This window comes from Psittacula echo, assembly GCF_963264785.1.
Source record: "Psittacula echo genome assembly, chromosome: 9".
In the NCBI taxonomy this organism is placed as follows: Eukaryota; Metazoa; Chordata; class Aves; order Psittaciformes; family Psittacidae; genus Psittacula; species Psittacula echo.
In genome coordinates, this window is record NC_137745.1 from 21,152,360 (window position 1) to 21,178,159 (window position 25,800).

A 25,800-nucleotide genomic window follows, 5' to 3' on the forward strand; every position below is an offset into this window, starting at 1 on the left:
CTCACTTAAAGACTTTAAAAAAAGAAGAAGAAAAGGGGTGGGGAGGCAGAAATACCCAGAAGAGAAAAATAGTGCTGGTACAGCCTCCCCCTCTCCCTTAGGTTAGATCAGCAGCTTAGAAAGGGATTTCGAGTTCAAAGGGAACGTCTCTGTTACTCTTGTTTTATGGCTTAGACCAGAGGACACAATAGCACTGAGTTTATGAAATATCCCTTCCCACTCGGCTTTTGTGTTTGCAGGGAAAAAGTAAACAGCCTTTCTAACCATAGCACGAGCATCCCTACGGCACTTCTGCTAATACCAACAAGTTCACAGGGAACATTAACCACTTCACACTCCCCGTCTAAGCGGCACTTACACCACCACATATTGTTTGTAAAACCACAGTTAACATTACAACTCAGTGCAAACCATAGTATAATTCCAAGGAAAATAACTGTGATTTCCCTTTGAGCGGGGACACAAGCTGTACTGCACAGCCTGTTAAACCACCCGGGTTGATAAGATAACTCAGAAAGTACTGTCAGCTGTACACCCCTCAACAACCAACACACACATCTTGAGAGCAAATAACTCTGTGCCCTAACATATCTGTAGGAAAAAAAACAAAAGGGGGGGAATCAGATCAGAAACACAGAAGAACCAAAGTGGTGCCAGAATGAAAAGGGAAATAAGGAACGGTTTGAGACAGAGAAAGCAAAAGCACTGAATATTAAATACTAGAAAGAGGCACAGAGAGACAAAGAAAAACCTTTTCTGATTTAATCTACAATTTTATGGGTTTAAATAGAAATAAAACATCTCTTTAAAATGGATAAAAACACGTCTGAGGATTATTCTCAAACTGATAAACGAAGTCAAAGCCGAAAACAACAGGAGGGGAAAAAAAGAACAAAAAGAATCTCTGACTAACCCTGAGAACACAAAGAATTTTTATTGCAGTTTTGTACTTTAGGACAAGTACACTTGAGACATCTTCATCATGATCCCTGAACAGCTCATTTATTTCTAGAGAACAGTCCTGAGCACTTTCCATTGCTGTGTCAGAAATTGGAATATTCTGGAGGCTGCAAATTCCTGCTCCTTTTTAAAAACACAGCTGGGAAAATGTACCGGGAAAGTGATGGGATGTGAGGCTGCAAAAGGGTGAAGGAGAAAAGAACAGAGAGGGACAAAGAACAGGGGTTTAATGAAGTCCTCACTGGAAATCAAGCAGGAGACAAGGACAGGCTTGCAGAGAGCTGCAGTGGGAGAAGACAGAGATGTCTCTTGGAACAAACTCGCATCCCCTTCTGAAGGCACCACAAGGATGCACAAACATCCTCAGGCTGTCCCCTTCCCACATCAGCTCCAGCGTGCAGATCCTCTGCCTAAGGCCAACCGTCCATCATCTCCCTTGGGTTACAGACTCCTGCTGTTTGGTCAACAAGGTCTGTTAATACCAAGCAATGCTTGCCTGTGCCACACTGCTGCACAACTCAAATCCGAGTGAAGGTGCGCAGGGATGGTCACAGTGCAGTATTATGTAGGTTTAGTTTTACTTCACCTTTTTACTTTCAAAACGCCGAGGAAATTACATTTATATAAAACCTCAGTTATTTAAGTTGCAGAATTGGGCACATAAGTTAAGAAATGCCAGATGTCCACAGAACCTACTCCTGTCCCTCTTTGATATGCCCCATGATACAGCCTTTACATGACCACATCCAAAACAATTTCACAGGAACCCTGCCTTATTAAGCGCACAGGGGAACAGAATTAATGTTGCATAGGCAACTGTAAATCTGGCATTTCCGAACTTCCAAGTGCTTGGTTTTTGCAACCTAAGTAACATTCTTAATACATTTTTGGATCCAATAAATAAAATGGAGCACTGGTTGCCTTGCTGACAAACCGATTCCCCCACAGGTGACTCTTGCGCAACCTCAGAAAAATCAAGACCAGCTGTCCATACACTTGCAAGGCCCCAAAAGCATGTCTGCATTTTGAATTTAATCATATAAATAACAACCATAGGTGTTACTCAAACCTTGCAGAATTCCACTGGCCAGTCACGTGCAGCGAGCCTTTCTTTTGTTGGGGAATGAACAAGACACCCATCTTCTCATACAGCAGATTCTGTGCTTGGCCAGTACGCTTTTATGACATATATTCTACTGCATTAATCCATCTGCTGCATCAGACAGCAAACATCACCCTTCCTTTCTCAGCACTGGTATTTGTTTAATAAGCATACAGCCCTCCCTTTTCCTTCTCCTTTCCCCCACCAAGCTTCTCAAACCCTTTTACTCAAAACCTAAACAAGAGCCAATAAATAAATGCATCTTTTATATTCCTGCTTTACGGTGCATTTTAACCGGTGAATGTGCTGTGCCCCTTTATTCACCTGAGTGCCTTCATCCCTGTATTATGACTGTATTTAGCATACCATCAGCAGCCAGGCAGAACCAAACAAACTCATGTGCAGACTTCAAAGCAGGCAAAATATTAATTGCGGCGTCTGCGTGTTTACAGTGGATGGAGCGACATCCACCATGGCCCTGCTGCGCTCCCCGTGGGTCCCGCAGGCAGCACCCAGCTTTCACTGGGCAGGTTGGTCCTGTTACGTTGCGCCCAGGTTTGTCCAGTCACCCAGAAAGCATCACTGCCTGGCTTTGGGTTTTACTCGCTATCCGGCTGGCACTACAGTGCCACTGTACCAACAGCAGCAGCCCCAGCAAGGCAATGAAGCATCCTTCATCCAGAAACAAGTTAGATGGAAGAATCAGCAGCCCTGAGGAGGAGGACTTGGGGGTTTTGGGTGATGAGAAGCTCCCCAAAACCTGACAGTGTGCACTTGCTTTTCCTTTTGCATTCAGGCTTCAGAAGAGATGCACTGATTGAAATCTTGGGAACTTACCCTGCTTTCCCATCTTGCTCCTGCAACAGTACTTTTCCCTTTGGGGACACTTACATAGCACCAATATTCAAATAACCAGTCACATGTTGTTATTAAGCACTAAGTGACACTTCCATCCTCCCAAACATAAGCATGCAAGGTACACAATGGCCTCGGTCCCCACAGGAATGAGTGCACTAAGAAAACTCACTATCCAGCAACCCACAAAACTTGGAACAGTGTGAGTAACAACAGGGCATCCCACGGCTGTGAGACATGGAAGGAAACTGCTGAAGAAAGAAGTGCAGTGTGATAAAGCCTAAGAACAAGGCAAATAATGAGAAAAATACGTTAGAATCTTTAAAGTACACAGAGAAAACGAGTCCTTCTTTATGTCAGAGAAAGCATCTTTAGGAAGGACAAACCCATTCTCTTCGGAAACATTCTGCTATGCTTAAAATGGGAAACAATCACAGCTGAGACTTGCGTATGTTTTTCACTACATAAACTTGTAAGTGCAGAAGGTGCAGCCTGTGCTACGCAAGCAAGGCAGAAGGTTTTCCTTCTCCTTTTGTTTCTGCCAGAGCTACTGATTTATGAGCATCCTCAACAATAGGACCCAGTGGCAACCATCCTAAGATAAACCCTGCTGGTGCAAACACTTTCAAAACAGGCAGAATATCTGAGTCACGCAGGAAAGTATGATGCACTTCTACGGTTCACCTTGCAGATGAAACTCTCTGCTCGCAACCTGTGTGTCCATGGAAGCCAAAGAGCAAATAACGTGACAAACAGAAGGGATTTATCCCAGGAACTGAGTAAGTGCTTCACGAGTCAGGCTGGAATCAACCTGCAATGCTGGGCAGAGGTAAAACTGAGAGGAAGGTATTTCAAAAGTGATTTTGGGATTAATACAAGTCTCTCTGCCCACAGAACTGCCCAGAGCTGACTGGTGAGCTGGGGGGCTCCAGAAGGACAAGACCAAGGACAGCAGTTGCTGTTTATCCTCCATCTCCAGGTCCAAGGGCTGCTGACCTGCTCTACTTTAACAAGCCCACATTCACCCCCACCGCTCTATGCCACTTCAGAGGGACAAACCTTCTTCACAGCATCTTGTTTGCCCCTTTTTTCACAGGGACTCCCACATCACACTCCTTGAAGCAACACCGGTGCTCACAATAGCACTCTCAGCCTTGCCTTTACCCTGTTATCAGCACAAGCCACTTGTTGCCAGCCTGGTTCTTTTTCCTATCAAAAGCACATTTGTCAGGCAGCCAAGGCTCTGCATAAATAAAGTGTCCAGAGGGCGACAGTCTCTGCCTCCCTGTAACCACGCCAGAAAGATGCTCTTGACAGAAACTTCCTTCCACTGAACTTCTCCTCCCTCTCTGCAGGAGAAAGCTGGACTCGTATTTCACATCATTTTAAAATCGTCAAGTCAAGCGATCACAAAGCTCTGCCTCCGAGCTCGGAGGGAATGGCAGATTTTGATTTGCCTTACAACTAACCCCTAACAAGACTTATTCTAACCACAAAGCAAATCTGGTCTGCAGTAAACCAGGCGCACTCGCACACTTACAGCGGTTCAAACTAACAGAGAAAAATCATAACTGCACTTTGAATCATGCAGCTTTTCCAGAGCCAAGCTGCAATCCCAGCATGGCGAGAAGCAGGTTTCCTGTACTATGCAGCACCTCCGACAACACTGACTTCACCCAAAAACCAGCGCTATATAATTCAGAGCCAAATTTCTCAGGTACTACAATAACACATCCCTAAAGATCAGCAGATAGATAAGCAAGGATGTGAGAAGAGGCCCAAGGTAAGGTCAAAGTCTCTGATGAACAGGAACAATCAGGCTCTGATTCTTTCTCTCCTAGAGCTCCACTCTGCATTAAAGAGCCAGGGTACCAAAAGGAAACAGTGAGCACAAGGGTAACTGAACTTTTGTAGGACATTCACCATCATTGGAGCAGATGAGAAAACCCAGGAAGCTGAAGTGTGAATTTTCATTAAAACGTACTAATTCAAGACAGTTTGTGAGTTTAAATGTGATTTATAAAAGATGCTCTTTACCCAGTTCATGGATCTGATTTCTATGTGAAACAGCAAAGCCGTCACACTTGCTCTTAGAGAGCCAGAAAATCTTGGAGAATAAATGTTCTTTTTATTAAAAAACCTCAAACAAATCCCCCAAAAAACCCCACCAAACCCCTTAAAAAACCCACCCCCAAACCCACCAACTTCAAATCCAGGAGGGTGCCGTGCCCAAGGGGCCCAAAAGAAAAGCCCCATGGTGCTGAAATTTAATGGATTTACAGTTCTTACTACTCCATCAGGGCTCTGACATTAATCAGAGCATGAACAAAAAGCCAAACCATAAATGCCTCATTTCTCCTGGGTAAACGGGTAGTTAAACTGCAGGGAATTGATTCTAATTCCAGCGGCAGGCAGGGGTAGAGAGCCCCCATCACATCAGCAGCAGTGTTTTACAAAGGGGTACTACTGAATCCTGCTGCAGCTCAGTCCTGGATGCCTGTTTCCAGCCGGTGCAAAGCCCAGGAATGCGGCTGGTACAGCCCCTGCCTCCCTTTCGGGATGCTCTGGGGCTCATTTTCCCCAGCAGCTTTCTGTGGAGGAAAAGTTCACTTCTCGTGGAGGTAACCTGCATTTTTTAATTATTATGATGATTTTTATGCCTCCCCAGGGAAGGGGGGGGGGGGGGGAGCTTCCTTGCTCAACAGAAACTTTCCTGCATCAGTGCCAAGAACAGACACCCTAAATTGAGTGATCCTAATCTCCAGCCAGCAGCAGCAGGGTGGGACCAGCTGATTCAGACTTTCTATGAGCTAGTGACTTTGTGTACTAAAATAAGGCACTGTACCACCCAACTGTTCCTGCTGCTCACTGCTCTGCAAGAGCACAGGCTCAATAGCAGCTCCCGACTGGAAGCACTTCCCCAGCTGGCACGGCCCTCTTCCCACCGGCTCTCCCAAGTCCCTGCATGCCCCTGTCACTTCACACTGCGAGGGTTTCTTAGGACACTTGGCTCCACCATCCTTTCGTCGTGCATCAGGGAAAACACCGACTCTGAGCATCTGCAGTGCCACGGGAGGCAGGACAAGAGAACAAACTTGACCTGCAGACAGGCTGGTCAATGGCAACTGGTCATTCACGAGGCCAATTTCTATGCGTACAAACAATGGGTCCAGCTCTAGGGCCTCCAACACACAAGAGGGATGTGAAGCTGCTGGAGTGAGTCCAGAGAATGGACCTCCTGCTAGAGCAGCTTGCTCCAAGCCCCTGTGTCCAACCTGGCCTTGAACACTGCCAGGGATGGGGCAGCCACAGCTTCTCTGGGCACCCTGGGCCAGCGCCTCAGCACCCTCACAGTAAAGAACTTACCCTTATATTTAATTTGAGTCTCCTGTTTAACACATTCCCCTTACACTAACACTACAGCCCCTGATGAAAAGTCCCTCTCCAGCATCCTTGCAGGGCTCCTTTCACAGAATCTTCACATTTCAATGTCTGCCAATATATGCATTTACACAGAACAAAAATTCCCCCTCCCCATGTATAGCACTGAAGAGGCAGCTTACCCTTTCCACTTGTCCTTCTTTGTGCTTCAGCTTGTACACTTTCAGCTTTGGCAGGAAAGTCTCCATGTAGTTCTTGTCTTCCATGCCTTGGAGCAGCACTCCATGGAATGCCAGCCTGCAGGTATTTGCATGGATATCCGTATCCAGCTTGGAGCCGATCACAAGGCACAGTTTCGGACAAGTGACTGGTTTTTCAAACTCTAGCAAAGCCCACTGTTGTCTTGGGAGCTGGATTTCTCCGGCCCGGTCATTCTCTTTGTTCTCGGAAGAATTTGAGTCCTTGGACAAATACACCTCTTGATAAAGATAATCTTTTTCAAAATCAAAAGCGTTTTCTTGAACTTCTCCATTGAAGTCAGCAGGGGCTGGACTGAAAAACATCACTCGGCCCATAACGGTTTCATGGCCAACCGTGATATGGAACTTGGCCTTGGTCTGCAGAGCGCCTCGAAAATACTGGATTTTCTTCAGAGAAATGATCGCAGCGTGGATGGTGTGAAGTGACTCTGGGGTGCAGATCAGGCCTCGTTCTAGCAGCTTGGGATCAAACTGGGTTACGCAGATGCCCACTCTGTCACCCTGCATAGCGTAAGTCACAGGAGTATGGAACATCTGCATGGACTTGACTTTCTTTGTGACCTATTGAGAGAGCAAGAAAAAGAAGCCATTAATCACCATCTCAGTCTATGACATTCTATATATTTAAAAATCAACAACTCAAAGCTTTCTTGTACAGATTTGAATTTTCATGAATTCAGGGCTAACATCACTGTCACTAACGTGGGGTTCCACATCTTTGGATTATTATGAAGGGAAAGATACTGCCTTACTCAACCTACTGAAGATCAGCCCTTCATACCTGTCCAGTACCTTGCAGACAATTTAATCAGCCCATCTGTATTTGTCCTGAATGTAAACGGGTCTTCCCCTTATATTCATGGTATTATTTTTCTGAAGTTAGAACACTTAGGGTTGGAAAGGACCTTAAGATCATCCAGTTCCAACCCCCCTGCCACGGCCAGGGACACCTCACACTAAACCCAAGGCTTTGTCACCCAAGGCTCTGTCCAACCTGGCCTTGAACACCGCCAGGGATGGAGCATTCACAACCTCCCTGGGCAACCCATTCCAGTGCCTCATCTCCCTTAAAGAACTTCTTCCTTATATCCAATCTAAACTTCCTCTGTTTAAGTTTGAACCCATTACCCCTTGTCCTGTCACTGCAGTCCCTAATGAAGAACCCCTCTCCAGCATCCTTGTGGACCCCCTTCAGATACTGGAAGGCTGCTATGAGGTCTCCATGCAGCCTTCAAGTTCCCATAGACAGAGCAGAGGAGAGAAGGAAGAAATGAGAACACCAAATTCAAGCCCATTTCTTCTTTTCCTACATGTTCTCAGTACTAGAATCGATTGTAAAAGCAGTATAAAGTACAGAACGGGCAGGGTGAGAGGAGGGGATATGGATCAGATCATGCAGGAACCGAGTTGGAACTGCATCTCCTTCAAAAGGTCAGAGATGGAACCAGCAGAGAAGTGAATCAGTGAGTTGATCTGTACCCACTGGATCAAGTAACAAGAGCCAGAGTGGCTTTAAATCACCAGCTTCCTGTTTGCTGAGCAGCCCATGAACACCAGTACGGTATTTCATTCCCTTTCACTCTGACCCCAGCTGACAGAGGCATTTGTCCATGGTTCAAATACTCCAAATACAGAGTTTTCTTCAAGAGACTCAAAATTCATCTTTGTTTTGTCTGCCCTTTCAAATTCAAACCTGGAAGCACTGAAAGGGATACAACTGGCCCTCAGCATTGGATTTGTTGCTCCTCTGCATACCTCATTTTCCCCATGTGTCCCCACGAGTTACACCACAGCTCTAAATTTCCACATATTTTATCTGCACAGCAATACAAATTCCCAGTAGGGAGTTTGGGCTGGATCACCGAGTCCACCAAGCTACCAACAGAATGACCTTACACACTTGGGAGCACTCTGCAATAGGAGTTCATAACTGAGAAATGCTACGAGCAACATCTTCGACATCTGTGCATTTATCTTGAGCACCCAATTCTTGTCCTCAAAGTCTACTCCACAAAGCAACTCCTGTTTCATCTTGCCCATGAAAACAGTGCAAGGCCTATTTTGGCGATCCAAGAGACATTTTACTTTTCTTTGGGGGAATTAGGCACTTAAAAACAGAAAAAAAGTGAACAATACTGAGTGTAACTTTAATAAGAGACTTTACTGCATGCAAACAATGGAGATAAACACGGAAAACTGGTATAAAACTTGTTACAAACTTCACTAAAATTCATTCACGTTTTGTTTCCTCAAAACGGCACAAGGGAATTGATGATATCTGATCATATCAATCAAGAGCCATGTGTTGAAATCTTACATCATTTGCAAAGGGATTTGCTTCCCTGTTTAAATTTTACTTGTATAATCACATTAATGTTCCTCAAGCGTTAGGCAAAGGTCTATCAAAAGGGTGAGAAAGAAGAAGTTTGTGTTTTTCAAATGCCGATTAAAAAAATGCAAACCAGAAATCAAAAGCACCCAACCAGTTCAGCCCTTGAGATAAACAAGTGTGTTCAATATAAGACAAGAACCCGGTTTTTGAAGACCAAAGGACAAGCCCCCTAAGATTTTCAAAGCAGTTAAGCACAGATTAATAGAAAACAGGATACAGAAAAAGTCCACTAATGACTTTTTCCCCTGATATGTCAGAGCTTCTTTTCCTTTATTTATCCAACTTCCATTAAGTTATCAACCATATGCCATTGCTCAAAGCTTCTTTAGATAAAAACCTAGTCATCCTGCTGGCTCCCAATGCTGCGAGTGCATCTTTCTGATAGGAAAGACACATCAGCCCTACTTCCCTGCACCACCGACAAGGAACTCCAAGTTAAAATAATTAGTCTCAATAATCTAGTAGAGAAAATACTGATTATAAAGGCAGCGTTTGTCAAAGGAGTATTACATATCTATTACAAAAAGAGACTCCGATACAAACGGAGAGGACTACAACCAGTTTAAAAGCAAGATCACATCTCAGAGCCCGGCATGCTAAGAGCAGCACCTTTAAACTTACATCCAGCAAGGACGAGGAACTGATGAATGAAGAAAGCACCATTTCAGCCCTGAGGTTGAGAAACACACCAAGAGCAAGTCTGCCTCAACCAGCACGCAAACAGGAATTAAAACCCCAAAACACAGCCTTGAGAGACATAAACTGACCAGACAAGGAAGCAAAGTGCCAAAGACAAGAAACCCCACCTTATTTCACCCAACAGAAGTGCCTCCTTACAGCTGAAGAGGAAGAGCAAAGGCCCAACTGCACAACCAGAACACAATCCGTATCCACTGCTTTTGCAAGGACTCTCTTCCTCCTGATTGCTCTGCTACAAACCCAAAACAAGAATGGGGCATCTCATCTTCCTGCTTCCAGTATCACCTCTTGGTGGTCAGAGGATGCCAAGCTACACTGCCGAAACAACACTGCCTGCTTGTCTGACAGGTACCACAACTTTTAGACTTCACCCAACCCTTGTTTAAGCACATTCACTGAAACAAGCAGAGCTCCAATTCAAACCTAAGACTGCTTTTACACATAAGCGCATCTTCCCAGAAATTCACTTCTAGTCAGGAAGAATGCCAAATTCTTTGCTTTTAATTCACACCAAACCCCCCAAATCCAACCCGCACCTCACCGCTTCCACACGAGAATGCTGTGTCAGATGTTACCCAAACCCTGCTAACATCACAACTCTTCCTGTCTGCTTTCTGACACAGAAGGCCTTTGGACTGGTCATGCTTGACTTGCCCTTGCAGTATTACATGTTCTTAAGATGCTCTTTGGCCCCCACTCCTCACATCTCCCCCTCTACTTGAGACTTACAAGGGGAACACCAAGGGCACCAAGCCCCATTGTGCCTTTATCTTCTCTCTGCATTGTCTCTTCCACATTTGGGTGACTATTCACATAAGGGAAGACCACATCCTCTTTTAGTCCTCTGGCCAAAAGAGCCCAAGGTAGGTAAGGAAGAGATCCCCACACTCCAAGGATGTGTGGAAGGAAGAAGAAGCCAGATACCTACTATATATCCTTTCATCTCCAAATGACTGAAATCTCTCTGGGGTTTTTGTAATAAGATAAAAAGGAATCTTAAGACACCGATACCCTTAAACTGAGTGGTGCTGCTTGTGCCACCTATCACTACGGATGACAAAGCATAATGTAATGCCAGTGAGTTTAGCCAGCAAATATCTAGGCAGCGAATGGCAAACCCATAATAAAACTATGACATAGAATAAGCTTAACATTTACATTCCAATTAAAATTTCTGCAACTTATCAAAAAATATTTCAATAAACCATTTTTCAAAGGAAATAAAAAAAATCCCAAGGCAGATGATAGGTTACAGAAAGGCTGTCTGGAATTTTCTGCTTCCAAAAGAACCAAATTCTTTCCCCCCCCCCCCCCCAAAATAGATTTAGGTTTAGAACAATAATAATACTTTTATCTGAAGACTTCAAAGTCACATACAGAAGAATGCATCACAGTAAACACAGGGTTGAAGGTTTTATAGAAGAACTTCTACTGGGGTTTTTTCTTCTTTAAGAGAAATTTGTTTACTACCAGCCTTTGAAAAGCATGAAAGGGAGGAAACTATAGGGCAAGGAAGTAAAACTTTCACGTGTAAGGAACATTTGGAGCTTTGTGAGAAGGCTGGTTTGGGTAGAATGTGCGACATGTAGCCCAATGCGAGTAATAGCATATCTCAAATAAAAATCAGCCCATGAATATACATAATCCGAAAGGTAATTCTCCCAATCTCTGAAATGTAATGGAGCCACTCTAGATCACTGAGGCATGAATATTTACCGTATTCAGGCTTTACTGCTCTCGATCTGGGTTCAATTTTGCAAATTAAAATGAAGGCTCTGTGGATAGAGAGATTAAAGAAGAGCATCCCAGAGCCTGCCTGTTTCCTTGGTGTGGCAACAGTGATCTGGTTACCCTTCTGTTAGGTTATTTCTTTTTACTTAATGGAGTAGGTCAAAAGCAATCGAGAGTGGAAAGAGGAGGTCATTACTGGGTCACAACCTTGGAGTTAAAGGCTCACTAAGGAAAACAAACATAAAGTGAACATAAAACTGAATTTAAAAATAAAACCTGTAATGAAAAATAATTTTTCCAGCTCTTTTCACCTCTATTTTGACAGGGCAAGAGGAAAAACAGGAACAAAGTTCTTCTTTCTCATGAACAGAATTCTCCCGTCCCTTCCTGAAAATAAGCTCATTAACAGAAACCGTGATTTATACAAAATGAAATAAAGGTGATGAATAATTGCCGCAAGATCTGGTAGGCTTCATTTGCAGTGGCAAACGTTAACGTTCACCCTGATGATTTGTACATTTGCTAGGAAATACTTGGAATATAAATACAGCAGCACCAGTGCAACGCAGCACACGCAAGTACACCCATCAGTACAAATCAAATGAGTACCACTCCTAGTGAATTCCTTGTACTAACTACAACCAAAACAAAGGCTAACTCTGCTGAGAAGAGAGAAAAAGAGTTCATTACTATCAGCCAACTTTTTAGTTTATGAAATGAAAAACAATTGGGGTATAAAACCTTTGCAGCTTTTCCTTGAGCTCGGATTTTTTTTTCATGGCAAATAAGGAGTTTAACCGGAGCAATTCCTAAACCAAGTCAGTAACAGAGATTAAGATTAGATGAGTACATTTATATCCTCTGCATTGTATGCTGTTTTCAAAATCTAAGCACTTAAGTCTAGAGTAAAAACAAATGGATTTATCCCTATCACCTTGGCAAACGATACTGAGCTATTAAAGGAACAGAGCAGCAGGATGCAAAGTTTGATATGGCAAACCCAAATTCTATTGCACAGATACATGGTATAAAACAAAAATCAGGGTTACAATAATGATTCTAATTAATCCATTCATAGGCAGCTGGGGGGAAGAAAGGGGGGGAAGAGCACAGAAACAGAGGGGAAAAATCGGGGAATGACTGAGGAGACTCCTAAAACTGGAAATGAAGCCAAAGTGCAGGGATCAGCAGCCAGCAAAACCAGCATTCACCATATTGAGGTGCCATGTGATACCTTGCGAAAGAAGAAATACACGCTTTTTTGCCTCTGAGCTCCATCCTGGTACCAAAGGGTTACTGTGCTCTGAACCCTTCACCAAGGGCCTTACTGAACATCTAATATTTTTCTTTCTGCTTTCTTAAAGGCCCCAGATGTGTTCTCGCAGATCAAAAGAGACCAACTTATAAAGTTAAACGAAATCAAGGGCTTTTGTTCCAAGGCATCGTTGCTGAACTAATTATTCCTGGATGTTGTTTAATGAAATAGCGGTGCCATATATTAGACCAGTTAACAGGATGAGTTGTGTGAATTATAGGAAAGGTCTGATCCGGGATTATAAATTTAAGGTTTTCTTCAAAGGAGATGAAACAAACTGCTCAACTCCCCAGTCCTTTCTGTCACTGGAAGACTGAAATAAAGGAACCCAGAAATGTATGAAAGCTGAAATATCATTCTACATATTTACCCTTCCCTGAATGATAGAGAACAAAAGATGGGGGAGTTCAAAATACTCCCGAGGTTCTTTGAGAAGGGGAAATGAAGATCTAAGTTATCCTGCCTATTCCCTGAATGCCACATAGCACAAGTGAAAATAAACATTTGTCAGGCCTTAGGAGAAGCTTCAGTTTAGATGTGCACACACAAGACAGGACTCCCATCTTAAACAACCCAATGTAAATAGTTAACACAGCCATTATTAAGCATTTTTATTATCGGGGGAAAAAAGGGGATGGGAGGTGTAAGCAAAGTACTTTTTCAACATCAAATTATTAGTGGAATTGGATCTTTTACGTTATTCTGCAGCCCCCAATATAGTTAAATGCTTATTTAACTATACATTTACCTTACTGAGAGAAACAAAAGACTCTCGAGATCCCTAAGGACATATCAGACTCAACTTTTCTGAACCCCAGGCTCTTATATATTCAGACAATAAACACTTCTCTTCCCTACTGATAGTCTCTTCTGTGTTTGTGTTTTACAGCCTGACACCGGCCAACCCAACACTTGACACCTAATTAACAGACCTGGGAGCTGGAGGTCCCTATATTGATCACACTAAATGGGATTAGTGGGAAATAAAAAGTTCAAAGGGTCTTGACCAAACCTGAGCAGAGCCCAGCTGTGACAGCTGCTATGAATTTGTGTACCCAGTGCCCCACGTCTGGATTAAGAGAGCTCCGGCACACAAGAGCCCGCGGTAGCGGTGAGATCCCGACGGATCCCCCAACAATGTCAGGCTCTGTAGTGACTGACTGCTCCCTTGTTTGCATAGGTCTTTTTGATTAAGCCCTGAAAAGGGTCCCTCACCTCTGGTACAACAAGCACTTGCAATAGATGTAGAGTTGTGACTTCTCTGCCTCCCAAGGATTTGTTAACTTGCAGTGGAAGAGCTGTCCAATTTGAACACAACCTTGGTTTGCTTATAAAAGAAGGAATCCCCAGTACATGCTGCAAGCACACCTAGGGTATTCTGACATTGACAGCCAGGAGCTGTATTGAAATGACAGAACTCCGTACCATTATCTTCAAAACACACTTTCTATTTGCCTACACCTCTCAGCTGTCATCGGGTGAATAAATAATTCTTCCTTTTATACACACACACACGCACTTTAGTGACAGTTCTGACATGATTTCCTAAACCTTTATCAAGATCCAAACAAATTACAGCTATCACCAACGTATTTCAGTATTGAGTACCTGTGCAAATTCATTTCTTATTTAAAACATGCTGCCTAATTTTCAGTATCAAACACCACAGACACCTGCAACAGAAACATGGGAAACCTCCTGGACCCCAGGAGGCAACAAGCCCATCGTGCAGATGGTGCAAGTCTCACTGAAGCACAGCGACTGCTCAACAGGATTCTGCTGGTTAATGGGATAGGTACCAAAATAATCAGAATAAACTATGAACTAAGTGTTCTTTCCCTTTTGTTGGTGCTTTTATTGATTGATTTGGTTCAGCATTCACTCTGTCAGAATATCCTTAAAAAGAAAACTGAGGAAGATCAGCTCTGGGAGTTTATGTATCAGCAGTAAGGAAACAGTCATCAGTCAGGAGGGAAAGATGGAAACCGGCTGTCAATTTAGAAATCATTTTAATCCATTATGGGTCTTTTAAAAGGAAGCTAAACACGGTCCATGAAGGGACCTTGAAAATAGGCTCACTGAGGCTGCAACATGCACAGGAAACAGAGGAGACAGCACCAGAGCTGTCACACAGGGATACCTGACAGCAGATCACCAACGACGGACACTTGGTCAAAGTGAGGAACCTGCAGCTTATAGGAGAAGAGTGGATCATTAATGCTGTCACATAAAGGTATTTCACATAGCAAAGAACAACCTTTAAATGCTTCATACAGAATTGCAGCACTCCAAAAACAGATTTCCCCCCCTTTAGTTTCAGGGTTGTTTTTTTTTTCCTCTTCTATTTCTGTATACCTATGATCTCTCCTTTTGAGACACTGGCACAGGGTGCCCAGAGAAGCTGTGGCTGCCCCATCCCTGGCAGTGTTCAAGGCCAGGTTGGACACAGGGGCTTGGAGCTCCCTGCTCCAGTGGAAGGGGTCCCTGCCCGTGGCAGGGGTTGGAGCTGGAGGAGCTTTAAGGTCCCTTTGACCCAAACCAGTCTGGGATTCTGTGACTTCTTTCCTTGCAGACTCTTCCCCTTCCTATCCTTCAGGTCTCACGGCTGCTTTGTGCCCAGTCATGTCTGCTGAAACAACCTTCACTGGGATGGCCAATGACATTTCAAAGCACCACATTCAGGCTTTAAAATTAACATTCCAAGACTGAAGATTTCACGTGTCTCCTCTGCCTGCAGTCAGGGCTGGGACACAGCAACTGTCACTTCCTCACAGTCTTGAAAGCTAGGACCTTTTCTTTCTGTATTCAAGTTGTCATCCCAAGTGTGCAGGCCACAGGTTCTTTGAGATGACTGGATCCAGCCCAAGGAAGCTCAGCTAACTTATCCAGCATGCAAACAGTTTTCCTTATTCACCATATTATTTAGGATTTTTCTGTTTTATCCAAAGTAGCTTTAAAAGTTCCATCAGTTTTTATAAGGATTTCTTTATGACTAGGTTTCCTTATCTACAGATTTCCATCGGAGCCACTCACTCTCAGCGCTCCCATTCCCCATAGATACTGAGAGACTGCGCACTTCCTCAACAGCAAAGAAAGGCATCATGACTTTCTCTCTTCATATATTATAGATGTTGCATTCACAGTCTCAATTTAAAGTGATTCAGAAATGTCCATTAAAGACAGAAAATAACTCATAACAGTGAGACCACAAGGTTTGGTTATCTGCAGTTTTAGGAGATGGGCCTAAGATGGAATTGGGGATGCTCTCTCCAGCCCTGGTTTTTATGAGGTTTTTGGCACAGTTAAATGGCTTAAAAAATAAACCTAATTTTATTGGAAGTGCCTGGTTACCTTTATTAACAATGAAGATACTCAATTAGTAAAGAACTGATCAGATCACTCAAAAGAAAACTACCAGTATTAGAACGTTAGTGACTCTCCCTGCTACCACCGATGGCCATTAGAGGAACTTAAGGCAGCCAGCTGGTACAACTGGCTTTAGTTTTATCACTGTCTTTCAATAGGAGTGGAGGAAAGATAATTTAAACACAGATAAGGCTGAAGATAAACAGAAAAATAAGAAAGGCTTTTAACTTGGCCAGTAAGCCAAGCTTCCAAAGTCGCTACAAGGAGATGCTTGTTCTGAACTCGGGAGACATGGCTTCAAGAATTAGTACCACAAAAATGAGAGGGGGGAAAATGAACCCATACAGTACTTCAGCGTACATTTATCCACCACCTACTCCATATTTATGTTTAACGATCCTTCAGAAGATTACTTTTAAAGGACAAAGTTTTCAAGTCAGTCACTTAACATGGACACTTTTGTGCCTTTACTAAAAGGCAATACTGCACCACTGGAATATTCTCCATCCAGACAGCATCACCAAGTCTCGCATCCCCTTTGGATATAGTATTTTGTAACTATGACACTTTATTATCCTTTTTCCTGCAAAAGGAAGGTACCACTTATTGCCCTTGGGGTTTTTTATTTCATTAAAGTGGGATAAATTGCCCAGGGCTTGGAAAATATCCCACCCCTTGGCTTTTCTGAAGGTGTTATTTAAAAGCCCCCAAAGCACGTTAATATTTAACAAAAGCAGAGAGTTAGCCTATAAGAGTGGAGTCTGACATGTTATCTAAGGCAAAGGCTTATTTCATTGCTGCAGATGGAAAACGTGAAACCCCAGTGCCTCACCAACACCACAGTAACGAAGAGGAGGTTGTAACGAATTCCAACCTAACCCTCAACAGTGGATTCCAATTACTGTGCTCGTAGGAGAAGTGAAAACATTGAGAAAATATAACACCACTTTTTATGATAAAAGTGCTGAACAATGCCACAGGAAACCAGCCACGGATGGAAATCTGCAGAGAAAATCAGGCTCCCACTCAAACTTCACTCTTTTTGCCTTGTGAGACTCCCCAGCACAGGAAGGGGTGAGCTCTCGCTCAGCACAGAGACCAGAGAGTAAATGAGGGATGCAAGTAAATAGCTTTGCTTGTTATAAATTTCAGAAGAACCATTATTAGTGAAACTTAGTGGGCTTTGTGGTTTCATACACACTCAGCACAAGTCATTTTTCTACAAGCCTTTGGCTCCATCTGCTGACTTTTAATATTAAAAATAATTGATGAGGCTGAAAATGTTCCTGCTTTTGGACCACTGACGTGCTCTACATTTCTGCAGGCTTCATTCCAAAGGTATAACTCAATACCTCAGGTTCGTGGTACAGTGATTTTGTCAGTTATCTTGAAGCACCAAACACACCAGCTCCAAGGAGAAGGTACCTGAGCAAGGCTGGGATGCATAAGGGGTAAAAAAGTACTCCTGGGGCTTGCTAGAACCAGATTTAAGCAACAGGTTACACCTGGATGTTTGTGTTGCAGAATCACCCATTCATTAAAGCCCAAATCTGAGAAGAGAGATTCTGAGCAGCCTAATAAAAAGAGTTGAAGATCTATAACCCAACCTTGTGAGAGCTGGCTGGAGACATTTGCTTAACACCTGCCTGGGCTGGTTTCAGCTTCTCCCATTCTCACCATGCTGTCTGCTCCACAGAAACTAAAGCTCGTTGCATTTATGAACAAAACCACGATTAAGAATATTACTCTGGGGGTTCAAAAGCCCAAATATTTGCCTGTTCCAGCCCTGATTTATTTCTCATTATTGCAGAATTCTGATCATTATCAGAGCACTACAAACTGGATGGAATTTCCACACAAAAAAATGCACATGAGCAACACAGCTAACAGGACCTTTAAATACAGCAGGGGAAAGTCTTACACCCCAAAAGTTAAACAACAGCCAGTGAAGGACTGAACAACTAAATCCATCATTGAATAAAAGCATTGCTGAATACTGAGCTCTTGTGGCTGCAAATCATTTGAGTGGTAACTGGGACAATCAGCATATCTGACAATCTGGTTTTCTTTATGACTAACTTTCAGTACCCGCATTAGAAAAAACCCTACCAATTCCCCCCAACACATTCAGCTTTCCTGTGCCATCTCTGCACACTCTGAAAAGTACGTTCCTCTTATATTCAGTGCAGCAGACCCAGCCTCCCAAACTAAACCCCACTGGTTACAAGCGCTATGTATGGGGAAGAGTATTATTTTAACATGCCATTCATAGCTTGCGCGCCAACTGCCCCAAGTCTGAATACTGGACTTACAAATAGGTAAAAAGCAATGGATGGAATAAATTATTTTTGCAAGGGAATTTAAACACAGAAATCTTAACTGTGTAAAAGCTAAGATTAAACAGAATCTGAACCAGACTCTAAAGCTCACTATTTACTACAGAGGTGGGGGGAAAAAAGCTCATCTTCGTAGCTTTGTTGAACACCACAACCACAAAACACCAAACCACCAAAAACCCCTCTGAAATGAAAATACAAAAAACCCTCTTCAATATATAGACTCCAAAAAGCAGCTTTTAAAGCCATTAAATGTTTGTAATGTCTCCTTCAGAGCTAAGACTGAAGCTAAAGCATCCATTACAAAAGCCGTTACTTTCAAAGACTGAAAACACAACACACCAGTTCAAGTTCTGAACAAGATTCCCAAGAACTTTTAACAGCATCTGAAACATCGGGAAGATAAAAGACTCATTCCTACACGGTCAATGCTCAGATACAAGTACAGATCCCACAGATTCAAAACTAGTTTATGAAAGGTTCACCTTGGGGAAAATTATCCCCACACAATTAGAGATTTAAATAGAGACATTAAGGAAAACCTGAAAATACAAACACATTTAAACATAAATCTAACCTGCTGCAAATTTCATGTTCCGTGTACTGGCCACTGCAAACCCCCAGCAGGCGTATTATAAAGCACTGTGCATAATTACAACAATTTTAATCACATCAATGTATTCTGTCAAAGTCTTTCTAAATCCTGACCCAGTAGAAAGCCCTGGCTGGTGCCAAGGCAGATAGATAACACTGATCAAATGAAAGGCAGGATTAAAACTTCACTTCTGAGCTGGTCAGAAGTGACCTTTGTCCATCCGGGACAACAGGGTCACACGAAACAGAGCAGCGATACAGCATCCCATGTGTTACACTCACTGTGCCAAAAAGCCTCAACATTAGGGATTCAAAATAACATTAACTCAGCCCACTACACATTGTGGCTATCTGACGGTATGTTTGTACAACTGTTTGTAATGTACATGTCAGATGGCCCAAGTCTTTGTGACTCACGCCATAACCACAAAGCTATGCCTAAACGTTAGCTGCTCTTTCTCCCCCACCCCAGGCAAGTCTGATGTGAAAGCTTCTTTGCCCATCTCTCCCCATATATGAATACTCAAAACATCTTGCTAGTATTAGCTTTGTGCAACCCCCACAGACAGCAATTAGAATAACCCTTATTTGGGGAAAAAACAACCAACCCAAGCAATAAAAGAACCAGACCCAAATTTATCACGCTTTTGCTTTTCTAATGAAAATGGAAACAGGAAGCTTGGGTAAAAGAGGTCCTCAAAGCTCCCAAATTAAACAAAAAAGTGATGGAACCCTCACCTTCACATTGTCAGCTATTTTTAATAGAAAATTAGCATCATTTTTAAAACATATTTGGCTTCCTGCCCAAAAAAACCCTTTAAAAATAAAGAACAAAGAACATAATCTCAGTGCTTCCGGAAATCCACCAAATCAGTTCAGCACAGAACTGCTTTAAAGGAGCAGAACCTACTGAAGCCACAACCATATTACCTCAACGTGTTCTTGTTCCTCTGATTTCCTCTATTACCTCATCTCCCCAGTAAACCTGAACTTTGCAAACACTTTTCCACACTCTCCCCCCCATAGATTTTTAGAGCAGCCTCTCTAGAAGTGGGCATCGAGCCTGTGATCGCAGAAAAGGCAACTGCCAACACGCACACATCACAGCCCAAGGAAGTGGATTTAGAAATGGCAGTTCAACACCCTGAACTGCTAGGATGGGCAGTGGGTGGGCAGTGGAAGGGAAGATGAAACCAAAGCAAAGACACAAGGAAAGACTTAAAAACCCTTGAACTTCGGGCACTACAGAAAACTGTTTGACTACAAACGTATCTTGGGACTTCTGCCAACTCCATCAGCACTCGCTGCAAGCAGGCAAAGCAGAGCCATCAGGATTTCTACCAACTCAGAGGTTTCCACCATTTTCCCATTATGTAGGGAACTGCATGCCTGAGAAATAGCAACAACAGGAAAGAAACACTGCAAATAGAAACATGTCATAGAAAATCATTCTTTTCCAATCGCCAACTCCAATTCTCCTCTAAAAGCTGATAAGAAATAGTCCAGGATGGATTTGGGGTTCTGGTTTATTTTCATTTAGAATAAACTGATGCTTATTCTAACTGCATTTAGAATAAACTGGTGTTTTGTGCTGACTCAAAGCCAAAAGGGCATTTCTCTTAGTCTTACTGAGCATTTATTTCAAACCTTTATTAAAAATAGGTATTTTCAGGTTTCCCCTTACAACCCCCTGTTCTGTGGTTTTGGCTTTTCGAGTCTTTGTGGTATACCTGCATATTCCTCACTCCCTGAACACTTCAAATTATTGCCAACTAATCTCCACAAGCAGGATCAATGTCTTCAGCGAGGCCAAGAAAATACCACATCAGTAACACCCGTCATTCAAACTGAACTGATTTAGAATAGCAATTTCTTTTCTAAACCCACCATTTCCCTTATTGCAGTCCTATGTACTAGGTGCTGGAGATGAGACATCCTCTTCTAGAGATGGTTAGCATGACAGTCCATTAAAATTCATTATGTAAAGATTGTATTAAGATAAAGCAACTACAACATCATATCTGAAACAAAGGAAAAGTGGTTAGATGAATACTGAGAAAAAGCAGAAAGACTTCAAGAGGTTCCGAAACCTCACACAAAACTTAAGTGACAAACTTCAGAACCATTTTCAGCACCTCCATCTCTTCTGCTGAAGAAATAAAATGACGCCTATGTATGACAGCATCATCGCTTCCAATGGATTCATCTGCTCTTGTGGCTGATTTCTGCCACCTGGATCAAACAAGGAGCAATGCACCTCTGCCCTTCTTTTGCAGATCTATTATGCACTTTCTCTATAGAACAGAACTTAAAAGCAGGTTGTCTAGACCAAAGACAGCTCAATTACTAAATTCATTTCCACAAAGGCCTGACAGATTTTAAGTCTACTATTTAAGCATTTAAAGATGTATCAGCTACAGCAACCCTCTATAAAAGGGCTATTTGACCTTTCCTTCTGATTTCTAAAGTGTGAAACATTCATTCTTGATTATTTATTCATTACAAGAAAAAGAGAAGCCAACTGCATTTTATGGTTCACGCTTTCAAGCTCATCTTTACAAGCATGAAGAGCCTGGGAGTTTGTAGTTTTCATTTCTGACAGCTGCAAATGAAAATCTGTATCTCGGCATTCGTATCATGTTCATCACATCACTATCTGGGCAGCTCACGTAATGATAATATTCCAGCTGACACTGTAAATATTGGCTCTCTCTAGTATTACTTTTTCTTTCACTTCAAACCACACCAGCTATCACAATACAAAGTCATGGGAATCCTCTCGTGAGGAGATGTAGCTTACGTTTAGCTTCAACAATATGTGATTGTCACAGGCATGGGACAACAGTCGGGATGGAGCTACACAAACATTTGACACACTTTGAAAAAGCAAAGTCAATTCTCATGTCATTTTCACAGCAGTAACAAAGAATATTACAGATACTCTACGGAGTATCTAATAAGATTATTAGATATTACTTTTCCAATCTAGACCAACTCTGGGTTCCCAGGCGCTTCTGCACTAATCCGTTTTCATCTATCTTTTGGTCAATTTTACAAGTTTCAACAGCCTTGGTTAAATAATATTGTCCATATTCAGATCCTTTTTTGCCAGTGCCCAGATCTGACCAGAACATTATCATATGCAGACCACAGCTGAGTTAAATGCAGCCCTTGAACCGCTCTGCTGCTTAGAAGCCTGATCAAGTGAGGAATTGTACTGTCTATGGATGACCAAGGAAGAACAAAAAGTGACATTCCCTTCCTTCATTCTGTTGCCAAGGTCTCCAGCACTTGAACATCAGTATTTAGAACATGATAATTACTCACTGCCCCAACTAAGCCTGCTCATACTAAAGCTACATTCACAGCAGGAATGCAGTGTCAAAGCTGTGTTCACCATACCAGGAGGCTACATTTCCCATTGCTATTCAAGCGTTCCACCAAGATTCCTGCTCAGATGGTACGTGCACATGTACGTGCATGTGGGGCTGGTTCCAACTGAACTGGATTGAGAACAATTTTACCTGATAAATTAGAAGAAATAAAAATGAAGTTAATGAGCTGGCAGCAGCAGCGATGCTAAAGCAAACAAGTTCTGCAAACACAAACCAGACACCCTTTGCTTTGAAAAGGTATCATCATGGTTAAACAAAAAGACATTTGGATGAAAGTTTGTGATTACTACAGCAATGTCCATTAACTTCATTTCAAAGTAACCTCAGACCCCAGGGTACACAAACCCAAGAATCACAGAATGACTTAATCAGGTCTTGTCCTTTGCCTCATCAGACCCACTCCAGCTTCAGCCTATGGCAACAAGGTCAAAAATCCCATCCCAAGGTATCTCTGCACTTCCTAATAACGAAGACAAAATCATCTGCACGGCCATAGCACAACACACACACTTCACAGCACCTCGTGCATCAACCATGGCCAAGCAGCATTGCAGAGAACCTCGAGTGTGCGATTAGCATCAAAGAAATACCACAGCCCTTTGGGTCTGCCGTGGAGAACACCCAGCAACGCCGCACTTCCATGCGGAGCCTGGGTCCCAAACAGTCGTGTAAAGATGGGTTAAGTGCACAGAAGCAACGCAGAAATTACACACACTTCTGCTCCTTTTCAGATCCATTCTATTAAGAAACCAGTACACTTTGAGTAATTTCTCTCACCCATTAGAAGGCAACCTGCACCCCAATGGCTCTAGCCCATATGGAGCAGAGGGTATGTCCAGAGCTCCAAGAAAAGCTGCAGATGCATTTTAGTATTTGAAGAGTTAAGTGGCCAGTACTGCCTAGGCCACTTTTCCGCCTACAGAGATCACATTAGACACACAAGCTCCAAAAATACAGTGTATGGTTTGGATTAGCACTGCTCAGGTTGGCTGCGCTCCCCTGGCCTCCTTCCCTCCTGCTCTGACCCAGCAGAAAACATTTAAAACCCCCATAATATATCTCCAGCTCCCTTCCTATTATGTATGATCCCTGGTCCTGAAGAGAACAAACCTCAACATACCAAGTCCTTTGTCTTGCTCCCTCCTTTTACATGATCCTTAATAAAAAATAGCAAGCGATATGACCTAAACCACTGTACTTCAGTAACAGGCAGTGAAAGGACAGCAACACACTAATCTCTGAGAGTTTTTATTCCTGAGCCTTTTTAAAGTCTACAGTTAACCAGATATTTCTTCTTTTTAATAAAAAATTAAAGTGGATCCTGTTCTTTGGGGCTTTATTTCTGAGGGCACAGTGTTGGCTTGTTTGGGGGCTTTTTATAAGATGTGAACTAAAACAGGAATAAAGAAACAAACCAAACCAACCCCCAGCCCACACAGTAAAAAGCTACAACCCCATACATCGAAAATGAGGGAACTGATCTTTAGAAAGAGCTCAGCATCTGCTGCTCTTACTCTCTCAAGAGACCAAGCCAGAAAAGATTTGAGCTGGTTTTACTGCCAGGTCTAAATTTCATTCCGAGGGCACTGGATCAGGTCTTTAATCCTTTACTTAACCACAAAGAACTGTGCTGAAGGAGTTTCGTTCTTCCAAAACAACCGATAACATCCTGGATGTTGGAAGCAGAATGCTTGCCTGTGTCAGCCAAATCCTGCGCGTTCTGCTTTTAAGTGCCACAGCAGATGCAAAACTCGTAGGATTCTGACTGATGTTTTCTAGGAAAGGAGAAAATCCCCAATGCACACAAGCCCTGCTTGAGAAGTGGCAAAGAATCAAAGTAACAGTTTAATACTTGCACTGAATTAAACCACATATACAACATGTTGTGTATATGTTTCGTTTATTGATTTAGCATCTAAGGTTCTTGTATTTTATCACATTTTAATACATATTACGAAGTGCCTTTTCACAGTTTTATCCGTTACATCTCACCAATTCTCCCTCCAACCCGATCTCCGGAAGTGCCCTTTTTCACCGCGTTTCAATGAACAGAAAACTCTCACGCATTGTGAGCCAGCAGATGAACCCCAGCATTTGGAAAACCTTTTATAGCAGCACTGGGCAAGAAAAAATCCAAGCAGCACTGGAAAAATGACAGCTTAATAAGCCCCCAAAACAGTGCAAAACCCAGTCAAGATACCCTGGCATTTGGAGGGTGTACTAGAGATCCAAAGAACTCCAAATCATAGTGGTAAGAACTGATTTAACATTTCACCATGGAAGCCCACATTGAAATGTCCCCGCCTATGGCGGGGGGGTTGGAACTGGATGCTCTTAAGGTCCTTTCCAACCCTAACTATTCTAGGATTCTAAGTGTCTTTGTGATCCAGTTTAGCAGCATTTGACCCAATTTTGTTTTCTGAGATTTAAACGTTCTCTGACAAGACTTAACCATGCAACTGATTGCTGAGCCCTTAAATATGCTGACATTAGTTGTTACTACATGTATATACACTAAAGCTCACCCGTCAAGGGTCTTGGGGTATCAGATAGGCTGAAGGACTCACATGGGCAAAAGATGTCTCTGTTACAACTTTAATAGCTGTGGTGATTTAAGGAAACAGTCTTGCAAATGCTGTTTGGGTTATTTATCAGACACTGGAGGATCTTTTTGTTGGATGAGCCATAAAAATACAGAATGCCTGCCAAAAAACAGACGGAGGTCATCTAGCCAACAAAGAAGCTCTGAAAACAGAAATCTCTTCTCATAGCATGGAAGTATATAAGGCCATGAAGCTTCTCAGCACCACACTTACAAAATGAGGCTTCTATAAAAGTTCATAAAGTCAACAGAATCTGACAGCACATAGGCCTTTGCCAAGACAGAATTCACTACTGGCTTAAACTGACACCCATTGTAACTAGACAACTTGACTAGATAAACAGGGACAGGTATCCCTCATTTTTCATATTCAAGGTCTCAGATGACCTCTTGAAAGTGTATCAGCTACTGGATATCTGCATAACTACTCTCCAAGCACAAGAGCAGCATTTCATAAACACGCTTGCAACTTCTGAGGTTTAAACGCTCCACATTAATAATCATAGAATAGTGTGGGTTGGAAAGGACCTTAAGATCATCCAGTTCCAACCCCCTGCCATGGCCAGGGACACCCCACACTAAACCATGGCACCCAAGGCTCTGTTTAACCTGGCCTTGAACACCGCCAGGGATGGAGCATTCACAGCCTCCCTGGGCAACCCATTCCACTGCCTCACCACCCCAACAGTAAAGAATTTCTTCCTTAGATCCAACCTAAACTTCCCCTGTTTCAGTTTGAACCCGTTACCCCTTGTCCTGTCACTGCAGTCCCTGGGGAAGAGTCCATCCCCAGCATCCTTGTAGCCCCCTTC

General features: G+C 42.8%; 1 protein-coding gene across 3 annotated transcripts in view; it reads right to left on the reverse strand.

Moving 5' to 3' along the window:
* Nucleotides 1-25,800, reverse strand: part of EEFSEC (eukaryotic elongation factor, selenocysteine-tRNA specific) — a 105,631-nt gene that overhangs the window by 40,059 nt on the left and 39,772 nt on the right. For all 3 annotated transcript variants that reach the window (XR_013957663.1, XR_013957664.1, XM_080625524.1), the window contains one exon: nucleotides 6,481-7,119. Coding sequence is in view for 1 of the 3 variants with exons in the window: in XM_080625524.1 (XP_080481650.1) it covers nucleotides 6,481-7,119 (639 nt within the window). In the remaining 2 variants the exon portion in view is untranslated. The remainder of the gene's footprint in view (nucleotides 1-6,480; nucleotides 7,120-25,800) is intronic.